The sequence below is a fragment of the Lontra canadensis genome, unplaced genomic scaffold (assembly GCF_010015895.1).
Source record: "Lontra canadensis isolate GAN:19392208 unplaced genomic scaffold, GSC_riverotter_1.0 scaffold154, whole genome shotgun sequence".
NCBI classification, from domain to species: domain Eukaryota; kingdom Metazoa; phylum Chordata; class Mammalia; order Carnivora; family Mustelidae; genus Lontra; species Lontra canadensis.
In genome coordinates, this window is record NW_022631148.1 from 881,638 (window position 1) to 904,235 (window position 22,598).

Genomic DNA, 22,598 nt, shown 5'->3' on the forward strand with positions numbered 1-22,598 from the left:
CCCAGCACGTAGGGTCTATCCCGTTTCCCTAGGGAGCCCCCGAGCTCCTCCCCTCTCGTGCCCCACTATTCGCGGGAGGGGCGGGGCGTCTCCGAGGAGGGCGGGGCCGGAGCTAGAAGCCAGATTGAAAGCGGTGAGGCTGTTTGGCGGGAAGTTGGCTTATTTCCCTGGTCCCCGCCTTGTTTCTCCCCAGGGGCTTCACAATCTTCCCTCCACGATCTCGGCATAGGGCACAGTACCCTTTCGCACGGAGGACGCGATGGCTCCTAGGAAACGCCCAGAAACCCAGAAGACCCCCGAGGTGGCTGTGCGCCCCAAGAGCAAGAGGAGCAGAAGCCCCCGGGAGCTGGAGCCCGAGGCCAAGAAGCTCTGTGTGAAGGGCCCTGGTACTGCCTGCGCCTGCTGCTTTAATAATTCCGCCTTTTGGGGTTCTCACGCAGGAGGCTGGAGTGGGGGATGGGTGCTACTGGTTTCTCCAGGCTGTCCCAAGTTTTGGATGCCTCGGGCTGTGCATTTTTCTGCAGGTCCTTCCTTTGACATCAGGGCTTGGGCTTAACCCCCCTCAGGTGACGGGGAGAGGCAGATGAGCTCCATTACATAAGACACAACGGACCTTCCAATTCTTGTTTGTCCCAGGATTTTTACACACGAGGACTGCTTAAAATAACCCTACCTTGCCTGGTGGTGTGTGTGCTGCATTTCTATAGTCATGGTTGCTAGCTGTGTGTCCTTGGTTTCCTCTGTAAGAACCCTCAATTTCCTTCCTTAGAAAACTCAGTCTCTGAGGTTTATTGGGGCTTGAACCTGGGGCGATAAGGAGTGTGGGAGAACACAAAAGACTGGCGCAGGGGGTTGTTGCTGAAGTGCTTTTTGTCCATAAAAAGAAGGAATGGGTTGTCAAGAGACCAGATTCAGAGACCAGGTCCTCAAATACATCTTTATCCCTATTCTAAGTGGATCTACCTCTCCAAAAGCAGCTTAGTTAATTTCCAGCCACCAGACCCTCTAGATCCGCTGGTTTCCAAAAGAGCAGATTGGACTTGGGGCCAACAACTCGTCACCTCTACATTATTTTAATGCAGGATTTAAAGATACTTCTTTCCTCAGTCACTTCTACTGTGCTATCCTAAAACCCTTTTATTATGCATCATGTGTGATTTAAAAATTGTCACCCAACCCTAGCATGAGTTTCCCAGCCCACTGGGAAGAGTTCTGCACAAACTTTATTCCTGTGTGTCTTTTCGGCTCCCTGCTCAGAAACCCTGCAAAGGGTCTGGTTTCCTATGATTTCCTATTTAGTTTCACTTCAAAATTACTATTTCAGAGAGTGGGGCAAGGGGCTGAATCCTTACTTTATTTCTTGTGCTGAATGAGAGTGAGCAGACCATGGAAAGATCTCAGGAGGTGATGGGAGAGACTGGCTATGCAGCATGAAAAAACAAGGCTTGCTTTCTGAGATTTCAGCAGGAAACTCTTGTGTGCGTGAGAAGAGAGAGGAAAATATGTGTCTGTTCTGCTTGGCAGGTTCTAGCAGAAGATTTGACTCAGGCTGCCGCCTTTGGGCGGGGTTGGCTAGCCTGCAGGTCCCGCCACCAAGCAGCATCGTCAGGGCCCTCCACCACCATAAGCTAGGCAACGCCGTCTGGCCATCACTGCAGCAGGTGAGGTGTTTCCTGGCTGAATTGCTCCAGGGGTTGCCTGGTACCTTTTCATTATGGGGATGTTCTCAGGTTAGATACTGGGTTGGTTCAGCCGGTTGTCAGAATGGTCAGATCACCTCTATGTTGGGGACTGACCTACTAAGCATTCAGCCAGGTAGAAAGTCTTATGCCGTAAAGGTCTCATCTGGAATGCACTTTGCCCCCTTGCTTTCCAAGATGAGTTCATGCATGTTGCCTGCACAGAGCCAGGCAGTTAGTTTTTCTTTGATGGCAGGACTTGGCCCTAGAGCTCATCTATGGAGGAGGCAGAGATTGGCAATTTACCCAGGACTTGGGTTTTAATTCAACTTAATTCTTTTTTTTTTTTTTTTTCTTCCTCTATGTCAGGGTCTCCAGCAGGCCTTTCTGCACTCTCTGGCTTCTTACCGGATATTCCAAAAGGCTGCCCCCTTTGACAGGAGGGCCACATCCTTGGCATGGCACCCAACTCACCCCAGCACCCTGGCTGTGGGTTCCAAAGGGGGAGATATCATGCTCTGGAACTTTGGCATAAAGGACAAACCTACCTTCATTAAAGGGGTGAGCAGTTCCCTGTACCAGTCAGTAGTGCTGAAGAAGTATTTGTGGAAGGAATGAAAAGTTATCAGGGAACGAGATGATTGGGATCAGAAGGAACTGGGTATTTTCAAACGAGTAAATGGTAATGCTATTCAGATCTGCCTTGAGTGCCAGCCCTTAAAACATTAGAAGGTATAAAATATTGATCACCCTCTTGTAAGTTATCACACAGAACAGAATCTGAGCCCTTCTTAACTCTTGGCCTCGTCTCCTACTACTGTCTTTCCCCACTTCCTAGGCTTTGAGCCACACTAGCTATTTCTATTCCTAAAATGGGGTCTTTGCACTTGCTGTTCTCTTTGACGGGGGGTGTTCTTTCTCATGCTTTTCTCATGGCTGCTCCCCCTTACCACTCAGGTCTTGGCTTCATGTACTTCTTCAAACAGCTGTCACTGACCACTCTGTCTAAAGGAGCCTCTGCTTCACTCATTCACTCCCTCTCTCCTTACCCTGCCTCACTCTCCCCACCCCCTGAACAATGTTTATCAGTACCCGAAATGTTTTACTTATTTGTATGTCTCTGCCCATACAAATGTCTTAGGAAAGTAAGTTCCACATTAAGAGGGACCTTGCCTGTCTGGTTCACCACCATATGCCTAGTGCCCAGAACAAGGTTTGGCCTCGAGTCGCGGCTTTATATTTGTTTTTTGTTTTGTTTTGTTTTTAAGATTTTATTTATTTATTTGACAGAGAGAGAGATCACAAGCAGGCAGAGAGGCAGGCAGAGAGAGAGGGGGGAAGCAGGCTCCCTGCTGAGCAGAGAACCCAATCCGGGGCTCAATCCCAGGACCCTGAGATCATGACCTGAGCCGAAGGCAGAGGTTTAACCCACTGAGCCACCCAGGCACCGCTGCTTTATGTTTGTTGAACGAATGAGGGCCTTGAAGTGTAACTGGGAAGATGGGATATACATACAAGGTAATTGACACTACCGATGCTAAATGCTGCAGAACGTGAGAGAAGGAAGAACCCCTTTTGAGTTAGAGAGAAGGCTCCTGGGTGAGTAGGGAGTGGGGAAGAACAATAATTAGGTAAATGGAGAGAAAAAGGAAAGGCAGAGTGTGTTCGGGGCAGTTTGACATAGCATTTTCTAGGCATGGCTAGTATTTATCATGAGTTGCTGAGGCAGGATGGTGCTGGCCCCGCCACCAAAGAGAAGACCTTAGGTTGCCCAGCAGGGGGCTAACAGTGGAGGGCTGTATGGTCAAAAGTGGCTTTCTGTGTTTAGAGCAGAAGCCACAAACTCACATGCTTAAAGAAGCCAAACAGGAAAAAGAATGATAGGGGGTGGGGTCAGAGGTACACTGGAGACGATTAATGTGTAAGAATCTAGGTCCCTTGGGGTGCCTGGGTGGCTCAGTGGGTTAAAGCCTCTGCCTTCTGCTCAGGTCATGATCCCAGGCTCCTGGGATGGAGCCCTACATCCTGCTCTCTGTTCAGCAGGGAGCTTGCTTCCCCCCTCTCTCTCTGCCTGCCTCTCTGCCTACTTGTGATCTTTGTCAAATGAATAAATAAAATCTTAAAAAAAAAAAAAGAATCTAGGTACAATGATGGTATCAGATCTGATTTATTCAAATGAAGCCTTGAAGTCCTAATTTTTTTTACATGAAGTGTTCTGATTTTTAAAGATGGTGATGAAATACACCAAAAATGAACCCTCTTACCCATTTTTAAGTGTGCAGTTCATCGGCCTTATGCACATTGGAGTTCTTGTGTAGCTAGTCTCCAGAATCCCATCTTGCAAAAGTGAAACTCTGTACCCACTAAACGCTTAACTCCCATTCTTCCGTCTCCCCGTCCTTGGCAACCACCATTCTACTTTCTGTCTTGATGGTTTTGACACGCTCACCAGTATCTTGCATAAGTGGAATCACACAATTTTTATCCTTTGGCTTATTTCACTTTGCATAATGTCCTCTAGCTTCATCTGTGTTGTAGCAGGTGTCAGAATTTCCTCTTTTAGGCTGAATAATTCCCCACTTGATCCATCTATTTTGCTTCTGCATTCACCTGCTGATGGACACTTGGGTTGCTTCCACCTTTCAGCTCTTGTGAACAAGGCTGCTACAGACATGGGTATGCAAATATCTCTCCAAGTCCCCACTTTTCAGTTCTTTGGGGCATATCACCAGAAATGGAACAGAAGAGATAGATGAGGCCAAGGGTGAACCCAGGATGACTTTTCTTAAGTGCTTCCTCAAAGCAGCCCATCAGAAAAGGCCAGGTTAGATAGGCTTGGGATGAGATGCGTGTTCAAGAAAACAGGTGCTTGGGCTGTCTGGGTGGCTCAGTGGGTTAAAAGCCTCTGCCTTCGGCTCAGGTCATGGTCCCAGGGTCCTGGAATCGAGCCCCGCATCGGGCTCTCTGCTCAGTAGGGAGCCTGCTTCCTCCTCTCTCTCTGCCTGCCTCTCTGCCTACTTGTGATAAAATCTTTAAAAAAAAAAAAAAGAAAAGAAAAGAAAGGAAAACAGGTGCTTGAGGCCAGAAGAAAGGCAGCCAGAGGAATGCTGTGAACAGACGGCTTCCTGCCCCGCTGGTGAGACAGGTGGCCACCAGAAGGGGCAGTTTTTAAGTTGAAGTCAAAACCCAGAGCTCAGACAGGAAGAGATTTTTGTTTTGTTTTCCCCTTGGAATCTAGGACATGGGAATAGAGAAATTTAAGAAGTAGCCTAAGGGTGTCCTAGAGGAAAGCCTCCTGACCAAAAGGGGAATGACATCTGCTTTAAATTGTGCCAGGCTGAGGCTGCTTTGGGTTTATACCACTCTCTAGTATAATGTGACTTTAAGTGACATTTCCTCACGCATGGTAGAGATTGGCCTGAGCATCTGAACTTTGTGACCAGCAAGAGGCTAGATGGGAGCAGAAGAAGGGTATGGTAGTCTGGAGACCTCTCTGTTTTTCCCCCCAGATACTAACAGAAAGTTGATTTGAGAACAGGGACTGAAGGAGCAGCAGTGCCTCATTTTGCTACTTCTTTTTTTCCTTTTAATTTTTTTTTTTTTTTTAAAGATTTTATTTATTTATTTGACAGACAGAGATCACAAGTAGGCAGAGAGGCAGGCAGAGAGAGAGGAGGAAGCAGGCTCCCCGCGGAGCAGAGAGCCCGATGCGGGGCTCGATCCCAGGACCCCAGGATCATGACCTGAGCCAAAGGCAGCAGCTCAACCCACTGAGCCACCCAGGCGCCCCTCCTTTTAATTTTTAAATTTTTAAAAATTTTTTAAGTAGGCTCCGTGCCCAACGTGGGGCCTGAACTCACGACTCCAAAATCAAGAGTCATGTGCTCCACTGACTGAGCCAGCCAGGTGCCCCTCATTTTGTTACTTCTTTAGTCCTCTGACCTTGGCTCTGATCTTTACATCTTTCAGGCCCTTGGCAAGGAAACACATGTGACATTTTCAAAATGAAGATTACTTGGTTTTGCTCTTCTTGTAAAATGATCGATGCTTCTCAGAATTTCAAATAATACAGAGAAAAGCATGAAGAATAAAAATTACTTGAAATCTCCATTTGGGACCTCTTTCTCTGTGTGTATACACTATTACACACACCCAAACCTCTACTTAGATTTTTGCGTAAATATTCTACCCTAGAATCTATTGTATTTTACTTATTATCTCAGATATTCTAGTTTAAGACCATGTACCAGACGACCAGACGACCAGTTGCATCACTAACAACATCCTATAATTCCCTTTTGTGTTTTGTAATCCCTTTGGTATCAGGCTAATGCAGACCTCATAAAAAAGTTAGGAGTATTCCTTCCTACCTCTTGTATTTTCTGGAATTCTTTGTGTAAATTGATACTATCTCTTCCTTAAAATTTTTGTAGTGTTTTTAGGACTGGAGTTTTCCTTGTTGGGGAGTTAACTATGTGTTCAATATCTTTCATAGCTATGGAGCATTTTAGGTCCTGTGTTTCTTGTGAATGAGCTTGGTAGTTTGTCTTTCAAGAAATTTGTCCATTTTACCTAAGTTGTTGAATTTAGTCACATGAATTTGTTCTTGTTATTTCCTTACTATCCTGTTAATGTCTACAGGATCTTTAGTGATACCTACACATTCTCAGTATGGGTTATTTGTGTCCTTTTTTCAGCCCCAAAGTTTCCTCATACCCCTTTGCAATCCACCCCTCCCTACCTTTGAAAATTGTTAATCTGCTTTCTAACCCTATTGGTTAATTTGCATTTTCTAGACTTTTCTGTAAATGACATAGTACAATATAGACCTCTTTTTCCCCCTGGCTTTCACTCAGTATAATTGTTTGAGATTCATCTACATGTTTACATGTATCAGTTGGGTTTTCTTTTTCTTTCTCGGTAGTGTTCCATTATAACAATGTACCGCAGTTTATCCATTCACCTTCAGAAGGATATTTGGATTTTTTTTCAAATAAAAATAAAGCTGTTATGAACATTTATGTACAAGCTTTGTGTGGATATATGTTTTCATTTTTCTTGAGTAGCTACCTAGTTGGGGAATGACTGTGTTGTAGGGTAGGTATCTTTTAAGGATTTTTTTAAATGAGAAGAAAAACTTTAATATTTACATATTTGCCATTTCCAGTGATTTTCATTCTTTTGTGTGATCTAGATTTCCTTTTGGTAATATTTTCCTTCTGCCTGGAGAATTTTCTTCAACATTTCTTATAATGTGGGTTGGTTGGTGATACCGTTTTTTTCCTTTGTTTGACGTTTTTAGGGGAAAAGATATCTTTGCTAGTATAGAATTCTAGGTTCACAGACTTTTTTTTTCAAGATCTTATTTATTTATTTGACAGAGAGAGATCACAAGTAGGCAGAGAGGCAGGCAGAGAGAGAGGGGGAAACAGGCTTACTGCTGAGCAGAGAGTCAGATGTGGGGCTCCATCCCAGGACCCTGGGACCATGACCTGAGCAGAAGGCAGAGGCTTTAACCCACTGAGCCACCCAGGCGCCCTGGTTCACAGGCTTTTGTTTTTGTTTTCCTGCTTTTACTACTTTGGAGATGATTTCTGATGCAAAGTCTTCTCTCATTCTTATGTTCCTCTTTACATGACTTTTTCCTTTCTTTTTTCCTTCTGGCTGCTTTAAAAATGATTGTGATTTATCTGGTGTATTTCTCTACATGTTTTCTCCTCTTTGGGGTTCATTGTACCTCTTGGATCTCTGGGTTTGTCATCAAATTTGGAAAATTTGGGGTGCCTGGATGGCTCAGTGGGTTAAGCCTCTGCCTTTGGCTTGGGTCGTGATCTCAGGGTCCTGGGATCGAGCCCCTCATAGGGCTCTCTGCTCAGCGGGGAGCCTGCTTCCCTGTCTCTCTGCCTGCCTCTCTGCCTACTTGTGATCTCTCTCAGTCTGTGTCAAATAATTAAATAAAATCTTTTTTAAAAATTTGGAGAATTTTAGGTCATAATTTATTCAAATAGTTTTTCTCCCCCCCCCCTTTTATTTTCTGGGATTCCAGTTATATATATTTTAGGCTACTAGGTATTGTCCATCCTACAGGTCATTGATAAACTGTTCATTTTTTCACCCCCCCATTTTATTTTGCATAGCTTCTATTGCTGTCTTACATATTAACAATCTTCTGCATTATCTAATCTGTATTAGATGTATTTTTTTTCAGATGTTGTGTATCATCTCTAGAAGTTTGATTTGGGCCTTCTTAAATATATTCTATTTCTTTTTTCATGTTCACTACTTCCTCTACTCTCTTGACCATATAGAGTACATTCGTGATCGCGGTTTTAATGTTTTTGCTAATTCTATCATCTGTGTCACTTCTGAGGATGTTTCTACTCATTCAGTTTTCTTCTGGTTATGAGTTCTATTTTCATGCTTCTTTGCATGCCTTGTAATTTCTCAATGGGTGCCAGACATTGTGAATGGTACATGGTGGGATGTTGGATTGTGTTGTATTCTTTTAAGTAGTGTTGGGCTTTGTTCTGGGTTGCAGTTACTTCTAAGCAGTTTGATACCTTCAAGGCTTGCTTTTAAGCTTTGTTAATCCAGTTACTATATTAGTTTCCTACTGCCTCTATAGCAAATTACCACAGGCTTGGTGTCTTAAAAGAACACAATTTTATTTCTTACAGTTCTGGAGATCTGGAGGTCAGAAGTCTGAAATCATTTTTTTCTGGATTTAAGGTCAAGGTGTTGGCAGGGCTAGTTCTTTCTCAAGGTTCCGAGGGGAGAATCTGTTTGCTTGTGTGTTTCAGCCTCTTGTGACTTAATTGCTGGGCAATGGCTGCTTCTTCTGTCTTCAAAGTACATCACCCTGATTTTTTTGCTTCTGTCTCCCATTACCTTCTCTTCTGCCTCTGACTCCTCCTGGGTACCTCTTATAAAGACCATTTTGAGTTTGATTATATCTATCCCACCCAGATAATAATCCAAGGTAAACTTCCCATCTCAAGACCCTTAACCACATGTAAAGTCCCTTTTGTCATCTAGTGTATTTATTGTCCACAGGGTCCATGGCTTAGCACATGGACATCTTGGAGACCCCAGTGAGCATGGTTTTACCCCAGTGAGCGTGGGTTTAAGGCAGCCCATAGATATAACCTGTTCTCACCCTGAGGCAATACCCTTCTGAGGACTCAATTTATTTTTTAAGATTTTATTTATTTATTTGACATAGAGAGAGGAAGATCACAAGTAGGCAGAGAGGCAGGCAGACAGGGAGGGAGAAGCAGGCTCCTTGCTGAGCAGAGAGCCCGATGTGGGGCTCGGTCCCAGAACCTTGAGATCATGACCCGAGCGGAAGGCAGAGGCTTAACCCACTGCACCCAGGCACCCCAGGACTCGATGTTTTGTATATTAAGTCTTCCCTTTCCTAACCATGAGAACACAGACTGTTCTGAGGATTTCTCCCCTACCAATGTATGATGTTTCTCTCTGCCCCCTCCTCCAGTCTTGGGTAGTTTCCTCAGACACACAGATACATTAATACTCCCCCAAAGACTTGAGAGGACCCTTGTGAAACTCTCCAGAATGCTTCTTCTGTGTGTCTCTCTCCTCCCCAGATTTTTCCCACTAATTCTTGCTGTGTTGGCTTTCCTAAAACTCTGTCTCCTCAGCTCAGTGAGATTGCTGGGCCGTGTGGTTCCTCCCTGTCTTGCATCCTGAAGACACTCTCCAAACAGTCAAGCTGGGGCAGTCGCAGGGCTCTCTCCTTTCTTTCCCTCCTGTCTTGTGCTGTCTGTTGTCCAATGTGTGAGAACCTAGTTCACGTATCGTGTCCCATTTTTTCAGTGGTTTAACGCAGGAGGATAGGACATTCCGTCATGGTTGGAAGCAAAAACCCACACTTACTAATATTAATAGTTTATCTGAAGATTTAAAATTTTTTTCCTATGCAATCTTGTCCTCTACAAATAAGGAGAGTTTGGTTTCTCTCTTTACTATTCTTATACTTCTTTTTTGCCCTGTTTCATTGGCAAGACCTCTAGTACGTTGTTGGTGTTAAATATAGCAGACATGCTTGTCTTGTGCTTGGTCATAGAAGGCTTTTCTATTTGATCATTAAGTATGATTTCTTCTACTTATTATTGTGGTAAAATACAGCTAACATATAATTTACCATTTTAACCATTTTTAAGGGTTTTTTGTTGTTGTTTAGTGATCTCTGCACTCAACATGGGGCTCGAACTCACAACCCTGAGATCAGCAGTTGCATGTTCTTCCAACTAAGCCAGCCAGGCATCCCCCCATTTTAGCCTTTTAAGTGTACAATTAAGCACACTGCACAACTATCACCACCAACCGTCTGCAAAACTTTTTCATCTTCCCAAAATAACACTCTGTACCCATTAAACAATGATTTTCTACTACCCTCCTCTAGATCCACTAATCTGCCTTCTGTCTCTATGAAGTCGACTCTTCTAGGTACCTTGTATAAATGGAATCACATGATATTTGCCCTTTTGGGTCTGGCTTCTTTGATTTAGCGTAATGTTTTCAATTTTCATCCATGCTGCAACTTGTATAAGCACTTCATTCCTTTTTATAACTGAATAATGGGCCGTCATATGGATATGCCACACTTATTTATCCATTCGTCTGCTGATGGATGTTTGGGCTGTTTCCACCTTTTGCTCTTATGAATACAACGGCTGTGAATGTTCACGTACAAGTTTTTGCTTGAACACCTGTATTCACTTCTCTTACGTACACACAGAGGAGCATGTTTGTGTGTTAAAACTTGTCTGTTTTTGAATATCCTCTATCAGACTATGGAAGTTCCCCCTTTTACTTCTAAATAAAAGAAGGTACCAGAAGTTCTTAGCAAGAATGATAATCGAATTTCATCAAATACTTTTTTGTATCTTTTGAGATCAGCATATGATTTCCCCCCTTTATTCTGCTAATGTGATGTTACACTGATTCATTTTTTTAAATTTTTATTTATTTGAGATAGAGCTCGAGTGGTGGGGAGGGGCACAGAGAGAGGGAGAAGCAGGCTCCACGCCAAGCAGGGAGCCCTAGGCTGGGCTCCATCCCAGGACCTTGGGATCATGATCTGAGCCAAAGACAGACACTTAACCAACTGAACCACCCATGCACCCCTATCCGAAGTGATTTTTCTATGTTTATTTTAGTTTTATATTCAAATTTTTAATTTAAATTTTCTTCTCCCACCCCCTTTTTTAACCTTTCCAATTATATCTCTAGAAGGTAATACTGCTTCTTAAAAATTGTGGTAAAAGCACATAACATTTATCACTGAACCATTTTTAAGTGTATGGTAGTGTTAACTGTATTCATGTTATTGTGGAGCAGAACTGTAGAACTTCATCGTGTAAAACTGAAACTCTGTACCCACTGAATAAGTTCCTCATTTTCTCCTTCCCTCAGGCCTTGGCAACCACAATTACACTTTCTGTTTCTATGAGTCTGAACCACTTTGGATATCCCTAAGTTTTGATGGTCTTATTGTGGTTACCCAGAAGCATGTTCTTATAGGAAATACACAGTAGTGTGTTTGAGGACCATGGGACATCATGTTGGCAATTTATTTTCAATGATTCCAAAAAAGTAGGTGTTTTTTTTTTTTCCACAAAAGCACTTCTTGGTGCAATTTTTGCAACTTTTCAACAAAGTTTTTTAAACAAAGTTTAAAAAAAAAGGACTGATGTTATCTCTTCCTGAAATGTTTAGTACATTCAGCAGTGAAGCTATCAGGGTCTGGAATTTACTTTGCAAGAAAGTTTTTAGTTGTAACTGCAATGTCTTCTTTTTTAAAAAAATATTTTATTTATTTATTTGACAGAGAGAGAGAGAGAGATCATAAGTAGGCAGAGAGGTAGGCAGAGAGAGAGGGGGGAAAGTAGGCTCCCTGCTGAGCAGAGACACCCCCCCCCCCCGGCCCCGATGCAGGGCTTGATCCCAGGACCCTGAGATCATGACCTGAGCTGAAGGCAGAGGCTTAACCCACTGAGCCACCCAGGCACCCCCTACAATGTCTTTAATAGGTCTCAGACCATTCTGATTTTCTCTTTCATGTTCTGTCAGTTTGGCAGGTTTGCATTTTTCTAATGAATTTGTCCATTTCATCCAAGTTTTAATATTGGCATCAGATTAGTTATATCCTCTTATAATTGTTTAAAATGTCTAGGATTTATATTGATGTCCCTTTTTGATCTGTTACATTGGTTATTGGTAACTTCCGTTTGATCGCTCTCAACAGGGATTTTATCAATTTTATTAGTCTTGCATTAAACTGACTTTTTTTTTTCTTTTTAAAGTAGGCTCCATGCCCAGTGTGGGGCTTGAACGTACAACCCTGAGATCAAGAGTTGCATGCTCTTGCATGCTAGCCAGGCACCCCCAAGTCTTGTTGGTTAATTCTCTCACAGTATATTTGTTTTCTGTTTCATTAATTTCTGTTCTTTTTTTCTCTTTTTTTTTTTTTTTTGAGATTTTACTTATTTATTTTGGAGAGGGAGAGAGAGAGAGCAGGGGGAGCAGAGGGAGAGGGACAAGCAGACTCCACTCTGAGCACAGAGCCTGACATGGAGCTCGATCCCACAACCCTGAGATCATGACCCTAGATGAAATCTAGAGTCAGATGCTTACCTGACTGAGCCATGCAGGCAGCCCTCTCCTACTTTCTTTTCCTGTTACTTTCACAACTTCTTGAGATGGATGTTTTGAGGCATTGATTTTTAGCCTTCTTTTATTATGGATGCTTCTAGGAATATTTGTATACAAGTTTTCACGTGAACATACATATTCATTTCTCTTGGGTATATGTGTAGTAGCGGAATTGCTGGGGCATACGGTAATTTTGAGTTTTTGAGGAACTGTCAAACCATTTTCCACAGTGACTACTCCATTTCACATTCCCATCAGCAATGTAGGAGGGCTCCAACTTCTCCATATCCTAAACAACACTTTTCCAGCTTTATTGCGATACAATTGACAATTAAAAACTGCACATATTTAAAGCATATAGGGTGAATTTTAACAAGGGTACATTGCAAATGATTACCACAGTTGAGGCACCTGGGTGGCTCAGTGGGTTAAGCCTCTGCCTTCCGCTCAGGTCATGATCCCAGGGTTCTGGATTGAGCCCTGCATCGGGCTCTCTGCTCCGTGGGGAGCCTGCTTCCCCCTCTCTCTGCCTGCCTCTCTGCCTACTTGTGGTCTCTCTCTGTCAAATAAATAAATAAAATCTTAAAAAAAATGATTACCACAGTCAAGCTAGTTAACATTCATCACTTCACATATTACCTTGTGTGTCTGTCTGAGAACACTTAAGATCAACTCTTAATAAATTTCACATACACAACACAGTATTATTAACTACGTCACCACACTGTATATTAGATCTCTGGAACTTATCCACCCTGCATGATTGACACTTTGTACCCTTTGACCCACGTCTCCCCATCTCCTCCATCCCCAAGTCCCTGGCAACCACCATTCTACTCTGAGCTTTTATGAATGCCACATCTGTAGACCCACATATAATTGAGATCATGCAGTGTCTGTGTCTGATTTATTTCACTTAGCAAAACTTACCCCTGGTCATCACAAATGGCAGGATTCCCTTCTCCTTGAGGGCTCCATGATACTCCATCATACATACATACCATATTTTCTTTATCCCTTCATTTATCAGCAGACACTGAGGTGGTTTCCTTTCCTGGGCTGTTGTGAGTAGCTATAGTGAACACAGGAAGGAAGATAACACGCTAAGAAGCTCGTTTCATTTCCTTGGACTCTATACCCACAAGTGGGACTCATGGACCATATGGTGTATTTTCTGAGGAACCTCCATACTGTTTTCCACAGGGCCCCATCCAATTTACATTCCCATCAACCGAGTGCAAGAGTACCTTTTTCTCCACACCCTCACTAACACCTCTTATCTTTTATTGTTTCCATAATAGCCATTCTAACACGTGTAAAGTGATAGCATTGTGGTTTTGATTTGCATTTCCCTGATGTCAGGATTAGTGATGTTGACCGCCTTTTCATATACCTGTTGGCCATTTGTGTGTCTTCTTTGGAAAAATGTTGATTGAGGTCCTTTGACCAGTTTTTAATGAGGTTATTTGGGGTTTTTTTGTTTGTTTATTTGTTTTTTGCTACTGAGTTCCTCATATACTTTTGATATTAACTTCTTATTAGATCTAGTTTGCGAGTGTTTTCTCTCCTTTCAGGGGTTATCTTGTCACTGTCCATCTTTTTTATCATTGCCCTCAGAGGGGTGTGAAATGGTATCTAGTGGTGACTAACGGTGCTTAGCATCTGCTCACTGCTCCTGGCCATTTGCATGTCTTTAAAAAAATGTCTGTTTAAATCCTTCGTCCGTTTTTTGAGAGGGTTGGTGGGGAGCATGAGTGGGGGAAGGGACAGAAAGACAGGGAGAAACAGACTCCCTAATGAGCAATGGAACCCAATGCAGGGCTCAGTCCCAAGACCCCGGGATCGAGACCTGAGCCAAAGGCAGACACTTAACCAACTGAGCCACCCAGCTGCCCCAGGTCTATTTATTTTTTTTTAAAATAAATTAATCACAATTATTTTCAAGCCTGTATCTAATAACTCTAATATCTGGATCTCCTGTGTCTTTCAAATGTTTTTTTCCTTAGTTTTTGGTTATTTGGCCTTATCTTCTGATATGCTGGGTGATTTTAGATTCAATGCCAAATATTGCATATGAAAACTTGTAGAGATAATTTGAAGTTTTGAGTGGTGATATTTTCCTCCAGAGACTTTTTTTTTCTTTCTGACAGGCAGGTAGGATGGAACCAGATCATCTTCATCCAATGAAATTGAAATGATTTGAATCTGGGGGTGCCTGGGGGGCTCAGTCAGTTAAGTGTCTGTCTTCGGCTCAGGTCATGATCCTGGGACCTGGGATCCAGCCCCACATCTGGTTCCCTGCTCAGCGGGAAGCCTGCTTCTCCCTCTCCCACTACCTCTGCTTGTGTTCCCTCTTTCTTGCTCTCTCTCTCTCTCTCTCTCTCTGACAAATAAATGAATAAAATCTTTAAAAAAAGAAAGAAAGAAAGAAATTATTTGAATCTGGACTTTTCAGTCTTTGTGAGCGTCAGACTAGTTCCAATTTGCTCTTATCTCTAGCATGTCAGGGATCCTAACTAAAAGCTGGATTTTTTCCCCAGACCTCTCCTCTTACCTTGCGAGACTGGCAAAACCTCAGCCCAGCTTCTCAGCCTTGGAGTCACCTACCATTTTCCATTCAGCTTCTCTGCAGTTTGCTCCCTCTGCTTCCCAATCACATCTTTCTGGGCTGCATAGGCTTCAAGGGGAAAGGCGGCACCCAAAGTCAGGCCTACCTGTTGCTTCTCCTCTCTCTAGGATGTCAGTCTTCAAGTCCCTGATGCCTTCATAGCGCTCATTGACTTCAAAAGCTTCTCTTCAGAGATACTGACTTTGTTTCCCTTTTCTAGTTCTCAACAGAAGGCTGATGAGCTAGCCATCATCTCTGGTATTGGAAGTTTCCAGTGTATTTGGTTATCATACTTTGCCCTGGTTTTGTTCTTCCCTCTCAATGAAAGAGTTGGTCATAACCACTTAAGTCAGCCCTTACTAGAAAGAACACACATGTATTTTAGCTTAAAATGTTTATGTATGTGTTTACTACTGATGCTCTGACATAGGACCAGTCCTTTTCTGGGTGTCATGGTCCACTGATGAGGGCTCACCTGGTTTTACAGAAATCACCCCCATAATGTATTTTTTATAGGGTCTAGTTTCCCTTTCCCTAAAAGTGGAGACAATTTTTTTTTTTTTAAGATTTGTTTATTGGGGGTGCCTGGGTGGCTCAGTGGGTTAAGCTTCTGCCTTCGGCTCAGGTCATGATCCCAGGGTCCTGGGATCAAGTCCCACATCGGGCTCTCTGCTCAGCAGGGAGTCTGCTTTCTCCCCCTCCCCCCTCCTGCCTCTGCCTACTTGTGATCTCTCTCTCTGTGTCAAATAAATAAATAAAATCTTAAAAAAAAAAAAGATTTATTTATTGGAGCACCTGGGGGCTCAAATGGTTAAGCATCTGCCTTTGGCTCAGGTCATAATCTCTGGGTCCTGGGATCAAACCCTGTATCAGGCTCCCTCCTCAGTGGGGAGTCTTGCTTCTCCCTCTCCTTCTGCTTCTCCCCTCACTTAAAAAAAATCTTTTAAGATTTTATTTATTCATTTGAGAGAGAGAGAGACAGACAGAGTGTACGAGTGGGATAGAGAGAGAGAATTCCAAGCAGACTCCCCATTGAGCACAGAGCCCGTCACAGGGCTCAATCCCACAACCCATGAGATCATGACCTGAGCCAAAATCAAGATTCAGGAGCCTAACTGACTGAGCCACCCAAGGGTCCTGTGAAGACATAATTTAAAGGCAGTTGTGAAAGCAATCTGATTGTAGATTCTTCTTCAAGTTTTATTATTTCCCATGCTACGTGTTTATAAGTATCGCACCCTTGCTTAATTTGACAACTATCATTTCTAACAACTCATTTTTCATTTGGTTTTTCCAAAGTGTTCAACATGACTCTCATAGAAATAACAGCGTTCTTCCTTTTTGCACATAGTTCTTCTGTTTAATTAACTTAACATGTTTAAATGTTTCGTTGAAATGTTTAAAGTTTATTTTTTTTTTAAAGATTTTTATCTATTTATTTGACAGAGAGAGATCACAAGTAGGCAGAGAGGCAGGCAGAGAGAGAGGAAGGGCGGGGGGAAGCAGGCTCCCCGCCGAGCAGAGAGCCCGACGCGGGACTCGATCCCAGGACCCTGAGATCATGACCTGAGCCGAAGGCAGCGGCTTAACCCACTGAGCCACCCAGGCGCCCTAAAGTTTATCATTTTTATGAAATGGTTAATAAATGACATGTAATTAAGTTACATGTTTAATTAAATTACATAATTACAACAAAAAGTACAACGGGCATATACGGGTTTAAGAACAGACCCCACGAAGCCCGGGTGAGCACAGGACTCAGGTGTTGGGAGCAGAAGATGATCCCAGCAGCAAGGGTTGGGCGGACGACAGGCACTGGTTAGACTGCTTTGGACAGGGGACGGAACGTGCCAGTGAGCGTGTTGAGTGAGCTAAGCGGGCACTGGGTCAGAGGCTTTGGGGAGTCTGTGAGGCTGGGAGAGCAGCAACGTAAGAGCTGGAGACGTTGCTGACGTTATCGTGATCGTTTTCATCACCATTGTCGGGGATGTCTGGAAAAATTAGGGAGGAGCTCAGTTCTGACTCCTGCCCTCCTAATCCAGGCCTTGTTCCGAGCTGGGGCTCTTCTAAAGAGCTCCGGGCAATAGTAAGTAAGCTGTGGTGCGTCCACGTTTCAGAAAGGCCAGCAGGAGAATGTGATGGGTGAGCGATGGGTACACACAGCAACCTGGCCGCGTCTCGGGGGCGCCATGCTGAGTCAGATGAAGGGAGCCAGTCGCAAGAGGATGCAAACTCTGGGAGTCACTTCTAGAACATTCCGTTCAAGGCAAAGCCATAGCATAATGATGGAGAGCAGAGCCACGGTGGCCAGGCTGTTACAGGTGGGGTGGGGGTGTGACCACGCCGGGAGGGCACAAGCAAGTTTTTTGAGGGGATGGAACTGTTCTGTGTCCCAATTTGGGTGGTAGTTATTCAGATCTCTGTGTTCAAATTCATAGAACTGTATTCTGAAAACAACCAAATGTACCGTAGGTTAGTTGTTTTTTTTTTTTTTTTTTTTAACAATTTACTTAAAACTAAAATCTTGAGTAAGAAAAGAGCGTCTTGGAACACATCACCGTGTCCAGGCCCTTCGGCTGGCCTGGCCATACCTGCTGCCCGCCCGGCTCTCTGGTCTGCAGAGCCCATGCGCCCAGGCCTCGTCCTCCACCTGGGCTGACGTCACTCACTGGCTTTTCTCTTCCTTGTGTTAGATTGGAGCTGGAGGGAGCATCACTGGGCTGAAGTTTAACCCTCTTGATACCAACCAGTTTTTCACCTCCTCAATGGAGGGAACAACTAGGCTGCAAGACTTTAAAGGCAACACTGTCCGAGTTTTTGCCAGCTCAGACACCTGCAAGTGAGTAGCCTCACTAGGAGGGAAAAGGCGTCTGCGCTCTCGGCGTAGTTCTGGTGAGAGCACCCAGGTCTCGTGTGTGTTCCCCATGCCTGGCACATGGGGAACTGCTGGGGGGGAGCCACATCCCACCCTTCCCGCTGAGACTTTCCATAGTTGCTCTTCCTGCTTTCCGGTTGCGTTACTGCTTCAGTGAGGGGTTCTAGAACCTCTGCTCTTCCCAGCAAGGGAAGGGCTTTGGCTCTTCTGTAAAGTGTTCTAGACCTTGATTCTCACTAGTTCACATGGCAATGGCTGGGAAAGCCACTTAAAGGTTGGAGCAGGAACTAAGAATGTAAGATTTCATTCCCGTCACGTCACTGGGGTGTAATGATGCAACCAGTTCCTTGAGGGAAGCTGAAAGGGATACAGTCATGTCCACAGAGCCCATGGGATGCCCCAAGAGCATGTGACTAGAGAAATGACAAAATGCTTGTCACTTGGATTCCTAGCAGAGACATGACTCTTACTGTTCTCTAAAGAGTCCAGGGTGTGTGTGAGGGGGTCTAACGGCACTGGCCGCAGTCCTGGGCGGCCCCATACAGGTCAGGGCAGAGATGGGTAGACTCTGCTCCACGTTATTCTTCCACAAGAAATCCTCCCTCTGAAAGACATTTGTAGGTTTGTGGGCACTGTAGCAAGGATTTGAGTATTGAGAGAAAAGAATATGAATCTGAGCTCTCCTGGCCAGGTTTTAGGATATCTGAAGCAATCCCAACCCAATCCCTTCATCCTCAAGTAGTCAGAGAGACGAAAGAGCAGGACAGAGGTTGTGTGTGCTTTTTTTCCCTAAGTGCTCAGAAGGGGGCAGAAGTTCCTTTCTCACCAGCCCTGCGGAAGAGAGCTGGGCAGTCCGTTTGGTTTGTCATCTCCTTTGGCCCAAAGGGTAGAGAAGGGAGAAAGCAATAAACAAGTCCTCCTCAGAACCCAGGGCTCTAGGGGGAGGCTAGCCTGGGGACTTGCCTTATGGCTCTGAGCTGTGGCAGCTTCAAGGACTCTTACTGGCTGAGTCACTGGACACATTTCGGAGCCCCGTCACCCCTTCCCCTCTGACGGCTGGTAGACAAGTCCGAGGGCTCCTCTCTGGGAGTCTGTGGCAAGACGGTTATGCCTTCAGCAAATCCTGATGGGATGGCTCTGGTACATTAGACGCCAGAGCTGCAACAGCGACAGAAGGGTCCTTGCCTCTGTCCCCAGCAATCTTACAGCACAGTTTCTCCCTCCAGCGTCTGGCTTTGCAGCCTGGATGTGTCTGCCAGAAGCCGAATGGTGGTCACGGGAGACAATGTGGGGCACGTGATCCTGCTGAACATGGACGGCAGGGAGGTGCGTTCTCTGGAGCCCAGATCCTCCCGTTGTCTCCCTTACCCCCTGCCCCCAACCCTGGGCCCCCCTGCGCCCTATCTGAACCGAGCCCTTCTCTGCAGCTTTGGAATCTGAGAATGCACAAAAAGAAAGTGACCCACGTGGCCCTGAATCCATGCTGTGATTGGTTCCTGGCCACAGCCTCCGTAGACCAAACAGTGAAAATCTGGGACCTGCGCCAGGTTAGAGGGAAATCCAGCTTCCTCCACTCACTGCCGCATAGCCATCCTGTCAACGCAGGTGTGATATACCAGACTTCATCCTTCCTGCAGATCCTGCCTGTCCAACTGCTTCTGGGTTTTTTTTTTCCTCGACGCTTAGGAGCTGCTAGGTTAAACCTCTACCCTGAGAACATCAGCCAAGTAGATGTCTTGGAAACTTTGAGTCTAGCTGCCTCCAACAGCTGCTAAGTTTCTAGAATTTTTTTTTTAATTTTTTTATTTTTTAGAGAGAGTACAAACAGGGGGAGGAGCAAAGGGAGAGGGACAAGCAGACTTCCCACCGAGCGAGGACTCTGAAATTACTAACCTGAGTCCAGGAGTCGGCAGCTTAACCCCCTGAGCCACCCAGGTGCCCCAAGTTTCTAGAATGTTTTTGTTCACAGTCCAGAGTCCACCTCTGTCTAGAGCGGAGTGGGAGAGAGGGTGCTCCTACAGGAGAAGGTCTGTGACAGCCAGGATAACAAGGGCCTGGGGTTCCTTCATCTCTGGGGCTTTTCACTTGCCAGCTTGTTTCAGTCCTGATGGAGCCCAGCTCCTGACCACTGACCAGAAGAGTGAGCTCCGGGTTTACTCAGCCTCCCAGTGGGACTGCCCCCCGAGCCTAATCCCACACCCTCACCGCCATTTCCAGCACCTGACGCCCATCAAGGTAAGTGATGGAGGCAGGGAGCTGTGATCACGGGGATGGACCAGGTCTGCTCCAAATAGGGAGAGGCCAGATCCAAAATCCCTAATGCCAGATCTCATCCTGCACCCACACAAAGCCGCCTCTTCTCTCCCGGTGCTCTCTGCAACTTCTGTCCCCCTGCTGCAATCCCACTGTGCTGGGTTTTGTCTCCCATAAACTCTTTTCCTGGATTGTTTAGCTCAGCCCACCTCCCTGCTCTTTTGCCATCACCTCCAGTTACCTGCGTGTGCTGCTGGCCCCCCCAGCCGACCTCAACCCCCAAGGCTGACAATCTTTAAGTCTTCGGATTCCTTCCTGCCCACACCGCAGGCAGCTTCAATTCTGGTGGTTCCTCTGCTCTCCTGGTTTCTGTTCTTTTTCTAACAGTGCAGTCCCTCTCCAGACCTCTAGGTTTCATGCCTGTACTTCTTTTGTTAACATAGCATGGGGTGGGGTGGGAGGCACCAGCTTCAGGTAGGCCAGTAGCCCCGGTTAGAGACCTTGGGTAAGCTGCTTGACTTTTGGATCTCGGTTTCCTCCTCTCTAAAAAGTGAGTATCAGTATCTGATGGACAGGGTTGTTGGAAGAATCCATACGCTTACAGCACATGTCTAGTGCCTGGGAAGTACAACATCAGCAGTGATCATTTAATACTAGAGTGTCTCCCCGTACCTCAGCTCAAATCCAAGCTCTTAAGAACAAGGGTGCTTCACTGGTTGGTTCTTACTGATCCATGTGTTACCTCCCACTTTGTATCCAGCCAGGACAATTTCCAGCTTCCCAAGTGGGACTTGTGACTTATTTCCAAGCCATGGCACGTACCACTCTGTCCTTCCTGCTAACCATGTCTTTCCTCCTCCAACACTTCCTTGTGATTTCTTAAGAAAACCCCATCTGATTCCGTCATTCCAACTAACCGCCAGATTTGTTTTGAGTAGAGTAAGCTGGGGAACATAGGTTTCCTTCCCTTTCTTGGCCACTAGCCATTTTCTGCCCAACTCTTCCATCATTTGTGTTGATGCAGGAGGGACAGCGGTGGGATTCCTTCAGAACTAATGTCCTACGTGGTTTTGGTTACTGGAGACTTTTTGCTCAGTTGTAGGCTTACCTCTTTGGTTAACGTCTGAGTCAAGCTGATGTTAAAACATTTATTGGTTGGTATGATCTCAGGAAATAGGAAAGAGAGAGAAGGCCTGAAGGTGTCCCAAGGTCCAGAGAGGCCAGTTTGAGTTAAAAATTTGGGAGGGTGGATGCACATGCACTTGAAAGCTGTTCTTGTAGTTTCGTGTGGGTCTTATCTCCATTATTAAATGGCTGGCAAGTGTATTAACAGTTGAGCGTGACAAAGAATACTTCCGATGTCCCTCTTGATCATACTCTGCATTTACTCTCATGACAACTCTCCATCTCCTAGGCAACCTGGCATCCTCGGTACAACCTCGTTGTCGTGGGCCGATACCCAGATCCTAATTTCAAAAGCTGTACCCCCCACGAATTAAGGACGATCGATGTGTTTGATGGAAACTCAGGGAAGATGATGTATCAGCTCTATGACCCAGAATCTTCTGGTATCATTTCGGTGAGGTTTGGGCCCTCAAATATTGATGGGAGGACACAGGGCTTCAACCTACCTTAACTGACCAAAAATGACCAGAAATTAATTCTCATGTGTCCTTCTCCCAACACCTCACCTCCTCCTGATGCTTATGCCCTTGTCTCCGCAGCTCAATGAGTTCAATCCCATGGGGGACACGCTGGCCTCTGTGATGGGTGAGTGAAGCAGGTTGTATCTCAGATTGGCCAAGCCCTACCCTGCTCCCCCAAGTTGAGTGCAGGCCCCCCTCAGCTTAACCAGTCACCCCAGGGTAGAAGTCAGTAAAAACTTCCAGGAGACAGCAGACTCTTTGGCCTAGGCCCTCCATGCATCATGCTTTGACTTGGTCATGACAATGCCTGGCTGTTGTCCGGTTTCCTGGTATTTCCCGACCAAGTCCTCGGTGCCCTGAGCTAGCCCCAAGTTCTCAGAGATGGATCATGGAAGGTGCAAGTCAGACTGGTCTCACTCCTCCTAGGTTATCACATTCTCATTTGGAGCCAGGAGGAAGCTGGGATGCGGACATGAGACCCATTAATGAAGGTGTGGGCCAAGCCAGAGCTTGGAGCCACCTGAGAACACATCCTGTGTGAAGAGGCGACTGTGTGTTAAAGGGCCAAAGGTATCCAAGTCTTAGGGTTGGAGCAGGGACACTGTGGCATGGGATACTGTGGGACTGGGACACTGGCATGTTAACTGCTTTGGACTTAGCTCCAGAAACTTCTCCGGGGTTGGTACCCCAGGTGCTCCAAGGGTCTCTGCTGTATCCAGCCTGGAGCCAAGCTTCTCCTGGGGCCAAGGGACTTCTCTGTTCTTTGACGTGCAGTGACAGAGGGATCAGGTAGTGGTCCTCGGTTTGTGCTCATGATTGACGTGGCTAATAAAACCATACCCAACTGAGCTTCTGAGTGG

At 45.3% G+C, this 22,598-nt stretch overlaps 1 protein-coding gene across 1 annotated transcript; it reads left to right on the forward strand.

The window, feature by feature from the left end:
- On the forward strand, positions 1–22,587 carry DDB2 (damage specific DNA binding protein 2). Its single transcript, XM_032844742.1, has 11 exons — positions 1–133; positions 230–386; positions 1,525–1,661; positions 2,049–2,240; positions 17,658–17,803; positions 19,066–19,165; positions 19,267–19,444; positions 19,932–20,074; positions 21,507–21,671; positions 21,817–21,862; positions 22,165–22,587. The coding sequence occupies exons 2-11, from the start codon at positions 260–262 to the stop codon at positions 22,212–22,214; spliced, it is 1,284 nt and encodes a 427-aa protein (XP_032700633.1). The 5' UTR covers positions 1–133; positions 230–259; the 3' UTR covers positions 22,215–22,587.
- The last annotated feature ends 11 nt before the right edge of the window (positions 22,588–22,598 follow it).

Bases quoted from the DNA above. Each gene is read 5' to 3' on its own strand.
- DDB2 (XM_032844742.1), top strand. From the start codon at position 260: ATGGCTCCTAGGAAACGCCCAGAAACCCAGAAGACCCCCGAGGTGGCT. The intron at 1,662-2,048 runs GTGAGGTGTTTC...CCTCTATGTCAG, and splicing joins TCTGGCCATCACTGCAGCAG to GGTCTCCAGCAGGCCTTTCT. The intron at 21,863-22,164 runs GTGAGTGAAGCA...CACTCCTCCTAG, and splicing joins CACGCTGGCCTCTGTGATGG to GTTATCACATTCTCATTTGG.